Source organism: Hoplias malabaricus, chromosome X2, assembly GCF_029633855.1.
Source record: "Hoplias malabaricus isolate fHopMal1 chromosome X2, fHopMal1.hap1, whole genome shotgun sequence".
In the NCBI taxonomy this organism is placed as follows: domain Eukaryota; kingdom Metazoa; phylum Chordata; class Actinopteri; order Characiformes; family Erythrinidae; genus Hoplias; species Hoplias malabaricus.
In genome coordinates, this window is record NC_089819.1 from 24,800,358 (window position 1) to 24,815,357 (window position 15,000).

The following is a 15,000-nucleotide window of genomic DNA, read 5'->3' on the forward strand; positions in this document are numbered from 1 at the left end:
CTCTCTCTCTCTCTTTCTCTCTCTCTCTCTCTCTCTTTCTCTCTCTCTCTCTCTCTCTCTCTCTCTCTCTCTCTCTCGCTCTCTCTCTCTCTAGAGGTCACCTTGTGTGTCTTTGTCATTTTTCGCTCTTTTGACATGTCTCTCTGTTGAATTGCAAGTAGCATTTTCTCTCTTGAATTTTTCTTTTTTTTTCTACTCACACTTTCTCATCCATCACTAACTGATCCTCCCTCGATCTCAGGAAAACTCTCCCCTCAGTCCGGGGGGATTCTGAATTTCTGAACAGCGTGGTATTAAAAGTCTTTTTCCTAAGGCTTTGGGAGAAGATACAGTTGGGCAGATAGCGGTCTTAAAGTTCCTTTAGCAAGCTCTCTCCACGACCTTCATCTGACCTTTCTGTTTTAGCTGGACTTTACAATGGCTCTTTGTTAAAGAGAAACATCCACGTCTGTTCTGTTGTTCTATAATCGGGTTTCAGCACTGGAATCCATTTTATGGAGCCCTTAAGATATCACACACACACACACTATGGAGCAGTGGGAAGCCAATTATTGTGTCCAGAGATCTGTTGGGGTCAGGTGTCAGGTTGCCCTTGCTCAAGGGCAAAACAGCTGTGGATGTTGAGGGAGGTGAACACACTGTTACTTAACCCCGCCCACCCTTTTAGGCATGAAATTTAAAGCTCATGCCGAACTCATACTTCACTCATGTCTGTCCCCTCTCTGTGCCCCTCTATTCAGAGTCAGTGGAGCCCACCTATCAGCAGCTGCAGAAGATGAAGCTGGACAAGAGCCCATTCGTGGTGGTATCAGTGATTGGTCAGGAGCTCCTCTCGGCTGGACATCACGCCGCCTCCGTGGTGGTCCTGGAGGCTGCGCTGAAGATCGGCACCTGCAGCTTAAAGCTCCGCGGCTCCGTCTACTCGGCCCTCAGCAGTGCCCACTGGCTGCAGGGAAACACGGAGAAAAGCGTCGGCTACATGCAGGGAAGACCTGGAAGTGGCCAAGACTCTAGGTACAAACTTCATTTCCGTTGGTGCAGGAGTCTGAGCCAAAACATTAAAGCCACTTCATTGTTCTACACCCACTGTCCATTCTCTCAGCTCCACTGACCACACAGGAGCACTTTGTAGTTCTACAGTTCACAGTAGTTCTACAGTGTTGGGTCATTCTCAGTGCTTATACGAGTGGATCAGGCACAGCAGTTGCCGCTGGAGTTTTTAAACACTGTGTCCACTCACTGTCCACTCTGTTAGACACTTCTACCTCGTTGGTCCACCTTGTAGATTTCAGGTTAGCAGAGACTCAAAGGTGTGTAAAACCCCGGGAGTACTGCTGTGTCTGATCCACTCTCATCCACCAGCACAAGACACGCAAAAGGAGGCTAAAATAGTATGCAGAGGAACAGATGGGCTACACTTTGTGATTGTGGAGCTACAACATGCTCCTGAGTGGTCAGTTGTACTATTGCAGAGTAGAGTGTGCTGTGAAGCAGTGGAAGTCTGTTCTCTGGAGTGATGGAGGTCAGTTCAGTACACCTGGGACCAGGTGGAGTGGTGTTTGTGATCCAGAACTAGCATTCCAACGTCAGCACCTGACCACACTTTGGCAGAATGCCATCAAAACTCACAGAAATGTCCCCACACTTATCCAGTAAGCACTAAAACCTGCCCAGAAGCTATTACTAAGAAGGCAAATACCTGTTAACATCCTATAGAATCGTGACGTCTACTTTGTGTAGGATTTGTTGTGGTATTTTTATGTTCATAGCCAAGTTTGTAGTTTGGGAAACACCAACACGGTTCTGCGGCGTGTTCCAGACTCTGCAGTGCTCCTGACGTAGGTTTTCCTGATTGACAGTAATAGGGAGCTTTACTTGTCAAGCCCAGGAGGAATCTGAAGGCTTAGACTAAGAAATGTTGTCAGCCTGAGACAGACGGCTGTATTTCAGTCTGTAGTGAAGTGGAGGATGTGGATGTTCCTGATGCAGGGCGCTCAAGCGTGAAACAATTAGAATCACTTATATCACTTATAAACACACAAAGATGGTTGGATATGATTTCAATTCTTATATTAAACTTATTTTAGTAATAGTAGTTTACACTTGAGGATTGCACGGAGGTTGTGGGAGTTTGATGTGTTCTCTCTGTGTCTGCGTGGGTTTCCTCCGGGTGACTGTCTGTGAGGAGTGTGGTGTGTTCTCCCTGTGTCTGCGTGGGTTTCCTCTGGGTGACTGTCGGTGAGGAGTGTGGTGTGTTCTCTCTGTGTCTGCGTGGGTTTCCTCCGGGTGACTGTCTGTGAGGAGTGTGGTGTGTTCTCTCTGTGTCTGCGTGGGTTTCCTCCGGGTGACTGTCTGTGAGGAGTGTGGTGTGTTCTCCCTGTGTCTGCGTGGGTTTCCTCCGGGTGACTGTCTGTGAGGAGTGTGGTGTGTTCTCTCTGTGTCTGCGTGGGTTTCCTCCGGGTGACTGTCTGTGAGGAGTGTGGTGTGTTCTCTCTGTGTCTGCGTGGGTTTCCTCCGGGTGACTGTCTGTGAGGAGTGTGGTGTGTTCTCTCTGTGTCTGCGTGGGTTTCCTCCGGGTGACTGTCTGTGAGGAGTGTGGTGTGTTCTCTCTGTGTCTGCGTGGGTTTCCTCCGGGTGACTGTCTGTGAGGAGTGTGGTGTGTTCTCCCTGTGTCTGCATGGGTTTCCTCCGGGTGACTGTCTGTGAGGAGTGTGGTGTGTTCTCTCTGTGTCTGCGTGGGTTTCCTCCGGGTGACTGTCTGTGAGGAGTGTGGTGTGTTCTCTCTGTGTCTGCGTGGGTTTCCTCCGGGTGACTGTCTGTGAGGAGTGTGGTGTGTTCTGTCTGTGTCTGCATGGGTTTCCTCCGGGTGACTGTCTGTGAGGAGTGTGGTGTGTTCTCTCTGTGTCTGCGTGGGTTTCCTCCGGGTGACTGTCTGTGAGGAGTGTGGTGTGTTCTGTCTGTGTCTGCGTGGGTTTCCTCCGGGTGACTGTCTGTGAGGAGTGTGGTGTGTTCTCTCTGTGTCTGCGTGGGTTTCCTCCGGGTGACTGTCTGTGAGGAGTGTGGTGTGTTCTCTCTGTGTCTGTGCGGGTTTCCTCCGGGTGACTGTCTGTGAGGAGTGTGGTGTGTTCTCTCTGTGTCTGCATGGGTTTCCTCCGGGTGACTGTCTGTGAGGAGTGTGGTGTGTTCTCTCTGTGTCTGCGTGGGTTTCCTCTGGGTGACTGTCTGTGAGGAGTGTGGTGTGTTCTCTCTGTGTCTGCATGGGATTGGCAACTCAAAAGTGTCCGTAGGTTTGAGTGTGAGTGTGTGTCACCCTGTGAAGGACTGGTTCTCCCTCTAGGGTGTGTTCCTGCTTTGCACCCAGTGATTCCGTCTATGCCCTGAACCCACCACCAGCCTGAACTAGATAAGGGTTACAGACAATGAATGAATGAATTCATTGAGTTTACATTTGGTGAGGCAACAGGTGTGTATGTGTGTGTGTGTGTGTGTGTGTGTGTGTGTGTGTGTGTGACAGTGTCCACAGGTGTGAGTTTGTGGGTGTGACGAGTGAGTGTATGAAAACTATAGCAGGTCTATAGTGAAGGGAAGAGTGACCTCTCACAGATCTGATGTAAAGATCTCAGGTATAAACAGAACATCTTTATTAGTCGGTCACCTTCATGTTGGTCATAATGTTTTGGCTCATGGTTCTAAATACTAATTAACATGCGTCTTTGTTGTATTACCTCATTCTTCCTCCATGTTGCAGGTGACCAAACTGGAGAATGCCGTGCTCACGGGAACATAGGGTCGGCATTCTTCTCTAAAGGGAGGTACCGGGAGGCTCTGTCCCATCACCGCAACCAGCTAATGCTCGCCATGAGGTTAAAGGACCGGGAGGTAGGCAGCCTGTGTGTGTGTGTGTGTGTGTGTGTGTGTGTGTGTGTGTGTTTGCATGACAGAGTAAATGCTGACGAAGGCTGTTGAGCACCACACTTTTTTAAAAGTTAATGTTACAAAGAATAAGAACAAGAAGAAAAAGGCAGTCTGTACATTAGTTAATGTAAACAATAAACTGTATGTGTGTGTGTGTGTGTGTGTGTGTAGTTCTCTGGTTTTACATGTTCACTAACTAAACAATGGGCCATTGTACTGTGCTGCTGTGTTCTTTTCCACCTGTGTTTGCCACAGGGGCTTTGTGTGTGGTCATGTGACAGCTTGGCTCTGTTTGATTGGTGAAATGGAGTCAAACGTCACTAGTGGCTACATTTGATTGGTGAGACGCAGTCATGTGACAGAGTCTCTGCTGGACGACTGTTATAAGGATCGTGCATTGGACAGATCGATAAAAATTAGTAGCGAGTAGCGAACGAAATGTAGCTCAATGAAATAAAGTAAAAGCACTGCTTCTTCTTCTTCACAAATACACTCAAGTAAAAAGTATGCTGCATTAAATCTACTCTTATAAGTACATTTTGTCTAAAAAGTTACTCAAGTATTACTTCCCTCCTCTGTCCATAGCTGGGTAATACAGACTTATTTTTGCTGTTTCAGATCACTTTACAATTGTGGGGAAACCCAGATCTAAGCTCAGTGTCTTTTAAGGTGGAACGAGTTTGATGGAATAACAGCAGTTGTTTGTATGCAGCTGTAGTATAACTTTTCTGTTAGCTTTTATTCACTGTTTCAATTACCACAGAAACTCATTTGTAACTCGAGTTGTTAAGTTTTGTGGCACTGTCTGTAATACAGTTAGCTGTCTCCCAAGTTTGGAGACATTTCCACCTTAAGTGATCCGGAAAATAATAAAAGTCAGTATTGTGTCCGTATGGAGCAGGAATAGAGCAGAATCTTCATTTGGGTTCATGCTTTTCGGTGTTTTGAATTCTCTTCGTTGTCAAAAAATACTCCAGATGCCTCTGCCATGTGCAGAGAGAGAGAGAGAGAGAGAGAGAGAGAGAGAGAGAGAGAGAGAGAGAGAGACAGAAAAAAGCATACCCGGCCAGTATGTTTTTCATTCACTTACAGGCTCTGGGGCTTTGTAAAAACATTAGACTGGTTTCAAGTGCGCAAACAGACTGAAGAGCAGCAAATGGTGAGGAAAGATCTGAATTTTATAAAAAGTGTTTTTTGATTACAACCTTTAACAGCAACTTTTAGGTGGAACTGACTCTAAATTCGGGAGACCACTAACTGCATGAAAGTAAACACAGCCCGACAGTGATACAAAACTGTAGCTGGAGTTACAAAATGAGTTTCTGTGGTAAATCATTCATTCATTCATTCATTATCTGTAACCCTTTTCCAGTTCAGGGTCGCGTTGGGTCCAGAGCCTACCTGGAATCATTGGGCACAAGGCAGGAATACACACTGGAGGGGGTGCCAGTCCTTCACAGGGCAACACACACACAACACACTCACAAACAGTCACCCGGAGGAAACCCACGGAGACACAGGGAGAACACACCACACTCCTCACAGACAGTCACCCGGAGGAAACCCACGCAGACACAGGGAGAACACACCACACTCCTCACAGACAGTCACCTGGAGTAAACCCACACAGACACAGGGAGAACACACCACACTCCTCACAGACAGTCACCCGGAGTAAACCCACACAGACACAGGGAGAACACACCACACTTCTCACAGACAGTCACCCAGAGGAAACCCATGCAGACACAGGGAGAACACACCACACTCCTCACAGACAGTCACCCGGAGTAAACCCACACAGACACAGGGAGAACACACCACACTCCTCACAGACAGTCACCCGGAGGAAACCCACACAGACACAGAGAGAACACACCACACTCCTCACAGACAGTCACCCGGAGGAAACTCATGCAGACACAGAGAGAACACACCACACTCCTCACAGACAGTCACCCGGAGGAAACCCATGCAGACACAGAGAGAACACACCACACTCCTCACAGACAGTCACCCAGAGTAAACCCACACAGACACAGGGAGAACACACCACACTCCTCACAGACAGTCACCCGGAGGAAACCCACACAGACACAGAGAGAACACACCACACTCCTCACAGACAGTCACCCGGAGGAAACCCACGCAGACACAGAGAGAACACACCACACTCCTCACAGACAGTCACCCGGAGGAAACCCATGCAGACACAGAGAGAACACACCACACTCCTCACAGACAGTCACCCGGAGGAAACCAGAGCCTACCTGGAATCATTGGGCACAAGGCAGGAATACACACTGGAGGGGGCGCCAGTCCTTCACAGGGCAACACACACACAACACACTCACAAACAGTCACCCGGAGGAAACCCACGGAGACACAGGGAGAACACACCACACTCCTCACAGACAGTCACCCGGAGGAAACCCACGCAGACACAGGGAGAACACACCACACTCCTCACAGACAGTCACCCGGAGTAAACCCACACAGACACAGGGAGAACACACCACACTCCTCACAGACAGTCACTTGGAGCGGGAATCGAACCCACAACCTCCAGGTCCCTGGAGCTGTGTGACTGCGACACTAACCTGCTGCACCACCGTGCCGCCTGTTGTAAATCAACCATTTATAAATAAAAACTCACCGAGTCATTTTTTTTTTCCTCAAACATAACATTCCACCTTAAAAGACGCAGGGTTTCTGAATGTAAATAAGATTAAAGCATTCACGTGTCATGATGTCAAACCCCAGACTGTAGGATTCGGGTTCTTGGGGCTAAACATCGCAGCTTCATTATTGAAAGGCGATATTTTTTTAAAGGTGTTGTTAAAGTGCAGTGAACCATCTCCTATCTTTCTCTGGAGGAATGGAGGAACGGAAACTACTCAATTCAGTACACGTGGTTTCCCTCGGCTGCTGCATGAGCATGCTCCTGGACATTGGTTTTCTGTGACAGGTGAACTTGACTTTATTCAATTCAGAGATGACATGGTGGTCGCTGTGACATTTTATTGCGTCTGGACAAATGTCAGCTGTGTCCGATCAAATCACATTTCACTGTACGCTGTATTGTAGCCCCTGAGCTGGTTAAATTGAAGTGACACGATTGGTGTTAGAGCTGAGAAAGTGAACGACTGCTGTTGATATTGTTAGTGGAATGGTAATGAAGAGCTCACGCCTGGTCTCACGCCTGCTAGCAACTTCACATTGTGGTGCATACAGTCATACAAGCTTCACAGTACGATGCGCCTGGCCTTGGGCATGGTGAGGTGATCTTCTGATCATGGGAAAACTATTTCATTACGATCTCGACACAGCTCTTCTGCTGATGTTGCGTCCAGAGACGGTTTGAATCTCTGCAGTGAGTGATGGCTGTTTTATGCGCTGCTCTCCCCTCCCTGAGTTTGCGTGGTCTACCGTTTTCTAGCTGTTGTTGCTCCAAGATGCTTCCATTTCACAAAAATAGCACTGGCAGTTGACTGGGGCAGCTCTAGCAGGGCAGAAAGTTCACTGACTGGCGTATGGTGTCCGATAGCAGTGTCGCGTTTGAAGTCACTGGCTTTGTTTTGCACTGTCAAGTGTTCGTCTCCGGAGATTGCGGGTTAAGGACTCAATAAGTACTGACGTCCACATACTTCTGGCCAAAAGAGTGTATACGGTGTTGTAGTTGTAAACATCAGGAAGCTGTCTCCTTGGCCTGTTGAGTCTACACACACATCTTCCATTCTTCAGCCGTCAGACTGAAGTGGGGGAAGATGAATTTGAACTTGAACCTGAGAGAGAGGGTTGAAGGTTAATGCTTTTTTTCTCTCTCTCTCTCTCTCTCTCTCTCTCTCTCTCTTTCTCTCTCTCTCTCTCTCTCTCCTCTCTCAGTCCCTCCCTCTCTTTGTCTCTCTCCCTCTCTTACTCTCTCCCTCTCCCTTGCTTCTCTCTCTCTCCTCTTCCTGTCAGTCTGAGAAAAGAATGGCCGACATTTCCCTCGTTCTTATCCCGTCCTGGCAGGCCACTCTTGCGTGTGTTTGTCTTCCTTTCAGCCACAATCAAGATGATTTAAACACACACACACACACACAGCCTAAACTGCCAAAACATAAGCAGGCCATTAGTTACTACAGAAATCTAAGGCTTTGTTATATATTTTTTCTAATAATGTCTGTTAATACAACAACTAGTGTCTTTATGTCTGAATGCCATCAAATACTCACAGAAATGTCTAGTGTAAAGCCTGCTTACACTATTACTACTGCTACTGCTACTGCTACCCTTACCACAATTCTGCTACTAAACTCCTACTACTGCTTGTACCTCCACTATTACTATTGCTAACAGATTACTAAAACTATTACTACCACTGAAACTAATTCTACAACTACTACTAACTCTGCTACCAAAGCTACTACTGCTGCTACCACTGCTATCATTACCACTGCTACTAATGGTGCTTTTCCATTGCATGAGTCTGGCTCTGCTCGACCCGAATCCACTCGGCACGGCTCGGCTCCACTAGCACAGCGCTCTGTGAAATGGAGGTGGTGATGTCACAAAGCCTCATCTCTATTGGGAATTGCAGGCTTCGTAAACCACAGCAATGTTGTTTTTGTTTTTTGACCTGAAATTTTCACTGGAGATTTTCGTTAGCCATCGGACCATGGAGCATTTAAACCTCTTCAAACTCTTCTAACAGAACTACCGTTGTTAGACGGATTAAAACAAATGTGAACGCTGCTGTAAATGAAGAGATTTTACAAGCAGGGAGTTTGTGTCAGATTTGAATGAGCTCTGCATTCAATGGTGTTTGACAGGTGTCTCTAGCCAATCAGTGCTCTGCAGGGTTCACACATCATGATTTAGTACCTACTTGGCTCACTTGGAACCAAGAACAAGTAGGTACCAAAAACGAACCTGGTTTCCAGGGACCACATTTACCTAATGGAAAAAACTGAGTGCAGATTTAGTGTTCTCATGCTAGCGTGTTGAGGTCTAATAACATTGTGTCAGTTTGGTGGTTGGTTTTGCTACTATAAATATTGCTACTATCAATGATATTATTAACACTGCTATTACTGCTACTCCCACCTCTGCTACTAAAACTACTACTACAACTGCAACTAAAGCTACTACTGCTACTACTACTACCCCTAACTCTGCTAATAAATTGTTGCTGTCTGACTAAAAACACGTATCTCCAAATAGCGAAGTTTTCAGGAACGGAAAAAGACTGTATTTCTCTGTGGATAGCACTAAAAATAAACCACAGATAACGTCATTTATACCCATTACAGCTCAGAAATACAAATATATCTACATTGGGAAGCAGGTCCAAATGTTTTATATGTAAAATGGACTTGTGTTAGTTGTAGACACCAAATATTGACAAACGTGGATTTCTTTTAGTGGATTCCAATGAGCCACGCCCACCTCCATGTGACCGCAGCCTGCAGCGTACTCTCCTCCAACACTGCCGCTATGAATCCATGCTTTAGCAAAAGCAGAGTCTATCATTACTATCATTACTTGATTGAAATCAGCTTATTTAATCCTTATTGTGATTAAGTATAGCCACGCTACTCTAAAAATAAACGTGAGATCCGTCATTGACTTTAGCGCGGACACTCAGACAGCACCGGGAGAACGGGGGAGGAGGAGGAGATGAGGGACAGGTCTAACAGCCACTGGTCATTTTAATAATAGCTGCTATGAACAGACAGAGATTGATGTCCACATTTAACACATGTAAAAAAGTGAATCACTACTGCCACTACTACTCCTTCTGCTAATACAACTACTACTTCTACGAGTACAATTAATTGTTCTGCTACTACTGCTACGATAGGGAGACCAGATCTGAGATGCAGAAAAAGATGTGAGCTATGTGTGTTTTTAGGTCCTTTACACCTTTATTTGCTGCACAAAACATGGGAATTTCTTTTTTAATTCATCTGAGAACGTTTCGGCATAGCTACTCGAGATGAGGGTGGGTACATGAGCTTTGCCTGACGTAAACAAGGACTACTGCTACGACCACTACCTCTCCCAGACTGCGAGCGTATGTCGGTCCACTGGCATAAAAAGGCTGGCACACCACTGACTGTAGACCACTGCTGGTCCACCATCGGACCCCTCAGATTACTGTCCTGTACAGGATATAACTCATTTATAATCTCATCACACAGATTTTACATTTACAGAGACTTTTATTCTGGAAAACACACTAATACAAATATTACCAACAACTCTGAGAGATATAATAATGCGTATGAGCCTTATATAAAATGATTAAATGATAAAAATGTTGACACTGTGCTGAATTAAAGGTACTTACTAATCTTATTTATAAAGAATAACAAAAAGACCCTAATGAAGGAATAAAATGTAAATTGGACTGTGAGTGGAAAAGAGCTAAAATGTGGCATTTTGTCTAAAATTCTGTTTAATCAGCAGTGGTCCGCTCAGAAAACGCTGTGTAAAACACTAGTGGACCTCCAACTTTGCCCTCAGTGGGACAACAGTGGTCCGCCATCTTCTTGCTCTCAGGGCTGTTATTAAAACATTAACAACAGCAACAACTTCTACAACTTCACCTACTGCTACTCTCATTACTGCTGCTAACACAGATACTAAAATTACTAATACCATTACAACTAATTCTCTGTTATTGCTATGGCCTGGTCTATAGCACATGCCCTTGACACTAGATTTGAGGGATTTATTGGGTAAAGGACTTATGGGGATTTTGTTTCCCTCTGGCAACCTGTAATACAACATGCCACTAATTGCCTGACCAGATGGTGATTTTTAATGAGGTGAAAGGTGCGCTCGTGTGTGTGTGTGTGTGTTTAAATGGTGTGTGTGTGTCTGATTTTAGTAATTATAGTAATTTTAGTGAATTCAGCTTCTTTATGACCCATTCTGCTGACAGTGGCATCCATCTGCACACACACACACACACACACACGTAGAATTTCTATTAAAGCGCATGAAATGATGATGTATGATGTGGAGCAGCTGCCCATGAACCTACGCTCATCATGTTCAATGTCAAGTGGCGACTAGAATGGTATAAATCCCTGAGCACTGAGCTGTGGTATGGTCCCTGGAGGTGATGGAGCTCCAGCCAATATTTTGGGACACAGTGAGAACACACCACACTCCTCACAGACAGTCATCCGGAGGAAACCCACACAGACACAGGGAGAACACACCACACTCCTCACAGACAGTCACCCGGAGTAAACCCACGCAGACACAGGGAGAACACACCACACTACTCACAGACAGTCACCCGGAGTAAACCCACGCGGACACAGGGAGAACACACCACACTACTCACAGACAGTCACCCGGAGGAAACCCACGCGGACACAGGGAGAACACACCACACTCCTCACAGACAGTCACCCGGAGGAAACCCACGCGGACACACCACACTCCTCACAGACAGTCACCCGGAGGAAACCCACGCGGACACAGGGAGAACACACCACACTCCTCACAGACAGTCACCCGGAGGAAACCCACGCGGACACACAGGCCCCTGGAGCTGTGCGACTGCGACACTAACCTGCTGCGCCACCGTGCCGCCCTCTCTTTGATTTTTTTAGAGTTAGAGTGGTGTTTGAGATCCAGAACTAATTACTGAACACCAGTACCTGACCTTGTCAAGGTTTATGTGGCTGAATGGCATCAAATCCTCTCAGCAATGTTGCAGCATCTAGTGTAAATTTGTGTATCTCTGGCCACAGTGGGTACTACCTTAAAAAAGCTGAATTCACTCACTGTAAGGGGTGTCTGCAGATGTTCGGAGCGTGAACCCCAGTTTCCTCTGTGACTGACCCTTATGGCTCTCCCGGTATGTCATTATAAGCAGTGTATTTGGCACCTACACTTTGAAAGCAGTAGTGATGTTTTCTTAACTAACGCTCTGGAGTTATCTGCTGTGGACGAGGGTGAGGTCATGTCTCAGCTGATTCAGAGCAGGTGTTGTTTAATGCAGATGTTCAGTTTTTGGCCACATTCACTGGAGATTTCTCCTCCTCATCTAGATCTGGTTTGGATTTTAATGGCTGGGTGTTTCTCCCAGAACTTGGCAGGGTTTCTTTCAGTAGAAGCTGCTAAGTGGACTTGCTTGGAGAGCTGCTTGTAGTCATTCCTCTATGCAATTTATTTTATTTTTTTTTTCACTTGGGGGGAAGAATTCACAGCTTCAAGAATGCACCACTGCTATATTTCAAGGGAAAGAATTTCTCTCAGAGCTTAGAGATACATCCCGCACCTGCATTTTTTTTCTGCTCACATTATGAGTCCTCTGTTATTACAGCTTTATATAATATTCAAGAATAATGGTCACTCCTTAAACTTCATAGAGCCATCATCCTAGGTTTGTTTAGAACGTGAAAATATATCACCACTCGAGCATGAAAGAGTTAGAAGTCTGCGAATTTGCTTCAAGAAAGTTTAAACACATAGGGGAGGGCTTTCATGTGATTTAAATACCTCTTCTATCAGACAGATTTTGGTAATAGGAATTTACACCAATGAATGACATGGTGAGACAACAGATTGTGTCACTGCCACACAGCTCCAGGGTCCAGTGTTCGAACTTCGCTTCAGGTCATTGTCTGTGAGGAGTGTGGTGTGTTCTCTCTGTGTCTGCGTGGGTTTCCTCCGGGTGACTGTCTGTGAGGAGTGTGGTGTGTTCTCCCTGTGTCTGCGTGGGTTTCCTCCGGGTGACTGTGTGTGAGGAGTTGGTGTGTTCTCCCTGTGTCTGTGTGGGTTTCCTCCGGGTGACTGTGTGTGAGGAGTTGGTGTGTTCTCCCTGTGTCTGTGTGGGTTTCCTCCGGGTGACTGTCTGTGAGGAGGGTGGTGTGTTCTCTCTGTGTCTGCGTGGGTTTCCTCCGGGTGACTGTGTGTGAGGAGTTGGTGTGTTCTCCCTGTGTCTGTGTGGGTTTCCTCCGGGTGACTGTCTGTGAGGAGGGTGGTGTGTTCCCTCTGTGTCTGCGTGGGTTTCCTCCGGGTGACTGTCTGTGAGGAGTGTGGTTTGTTCTCCCTGTGTCTGCGTGGGTTTCCTCCGGGTGACTGTGTCTGAGGAGTTGGTGTGTTCTCCCTGTGTCTGTGTGGGTTTCCTCCGGGTGACTGTCTGTGAGGAGTGTGGTGTGTTCTCTCTGTGTCTGCGTGGGTTTCCTCTGGCTGACTGTCTGTGAGGAGTGTGGTGTGTTCTCTCTGTGTCTGCGTGGGTTTCCTCCGGGTGACTGTCTGTGAGGAGTGTGGTGTGTTCTCTCTGTGTCTGTGTGGGTTTCCTCCGGGTGACTGTCTGTGAGGAGTGTGGTGTGTTCTCCCTGTGTCTGCGTGGGTTTCCTCCGGGTGACTGTCTGTGAGGAGTGTGGTGTGTTCTCCCTGTGTCTGCGTGGGTTTCCTCCAGGTGCTTGGGTTTGTGACCACAGTCCAAATACACGTCTAGTGGAATGTCCATGAAAAGGTGTCCACAGGTGTGAGTGGTTGAGTGTGTGTGTGTTGTCCTGTGATGGACTGGTGCTCTGTGAAGTGTGTGTTTCTAATTTGTGCCCAGCGATTGCGTGTAGGTACTAGACCCATTGTGGGTGGATGTGTATTGAGCGTAAAAAAATTATAGCAAAATATAGAGTATGTGAAGTAAGTTGTTGTAGGAAAAAGCAATGCAAAAGATTCCACACATTCCTTGATTTGCATTCGTCTAACTTCATATCCCTGAGCTTGGCATTTTAAAACTTTGTGTGTGTGAGTGTGTGTGTGTGTGTGAATACCTCGCATGCTGCAGTAGAGGTGACGCAGCAGTGTGTCTACCCCAGTGGAACACTTGGGCTGCTGTCAAAGAGATGAATGACTACCCCCATATTTTGCCCCCCCCCACCCTCTTTCTTACTCTCTCTCTCTCTCTCTCTCTCTCTCTCTCTCTCTCTCTCTCTCTCTCTCTCTCTCTCTCTCTCTCTCTCTCTTTCTTTCTCTCCCCCTCTCATTTGTCCTTCCCTACTCCCATCCACCTTAAAAGGCAATGTGAAGAGAATAAGCGAAGAGTCAGCGTGAAGCTTGAACTGTGCTCTCTCACACCTTTATAGCTTCACCTCATGTTTTATTCACATTGTGTGAGTTTGTTTGTGTTAGTGTGTGTGTGTGTGTGTGTTTGTGTGTGTTTGTGTGTGTGTGTTGGGAGTGGGAGAGTGTCTCATTGAACGTATGTATGACCCTGTCTTGAAGCTGAGAACATTTCTTAATCGAAATCTTTCCAAACAGTTTTGTTTCCCCTGTGTATTACCTGCTAAACTGTGGCGTGTAAATCTTGCAGAACGCTGATTGGCCAAAGTGAGTTGTCAATCATGATGAAACGCAGACGACCAGCACCAACTCTCCATCTGTTAAACCTCCAGCTGCAGCAGAGATCACGTTTGTTTTTATCCGACTCACGACGGCAGCTCGTAAAATGACGCCGTGGTCTTTTGAAGAGGTTCAAACGCTCCTTGGATCGGTGGCCGATGAAAGAATCCAGCGAGAGCTGGACGCTGCAACAAGGAAGGAACAAACTCTACTGATCTGTCTGAACTGATGACGGAGCTGTGTTCAATCCCAAACAACAACAACACGCCAATACACCATGAGTAAACAACATTTGTTGTGGTTTCCAAAAGAGATACAATTTTGAGACATCACCAGCTACATTTTACAGCTCAGTTCTTTCTTCAAGTCTATTGTCCATTTCAGTGACCACATGCCTACAGCCACTGGATCAATATCACAATCCCTCTTCCCATCACTAGCACATACGTGGATGTCATTCTGAGACCTGAACAGCAGGCCATTACGATTTGGTTCATAAATATAGGACCTGACAATAATGCATTGCATGCTTGTCATGTATATCCTCGTCCAGAACTCCATTTACTGACCTAGGTGTCTGAAGCAATTATTATTTTTAATACCTCCAACCAATACCAGGACTGATTCTCAGTAAATGAGGTGCATTATTGCTAAGCCAATGCTAAGCCAAGATAACCCACCTCACAGCTGTTCATAACACACACAGATGTGCTCAAAAGCCTCTGG

At 46.5% G+C, this 15,000-nt stretch overlaps 1 protein-coding gene across 1 annotated transcript in view; it reads left to right on the top strand.

Moving 5' to 3' along the window:
* Positions 1 to 15,000, top strand: part of LOC136676502 (tetratricopeptide repeat protein 28-like) — a 181,932-nt gene that overhangs the window by 78,043 nt on the left and 88,889 nt on the right. The window contains 3 exon segments of the mRNA XM_066653581.1: positions 741 to 985; positions 987 to 1,014; positions 3,749 to 3,879. Coding sequence (XP_066509678.1) covers positions 741 to 985; positions 987 to 1,014; positions 3,749 to 3,879 — 404 coding nt within the window.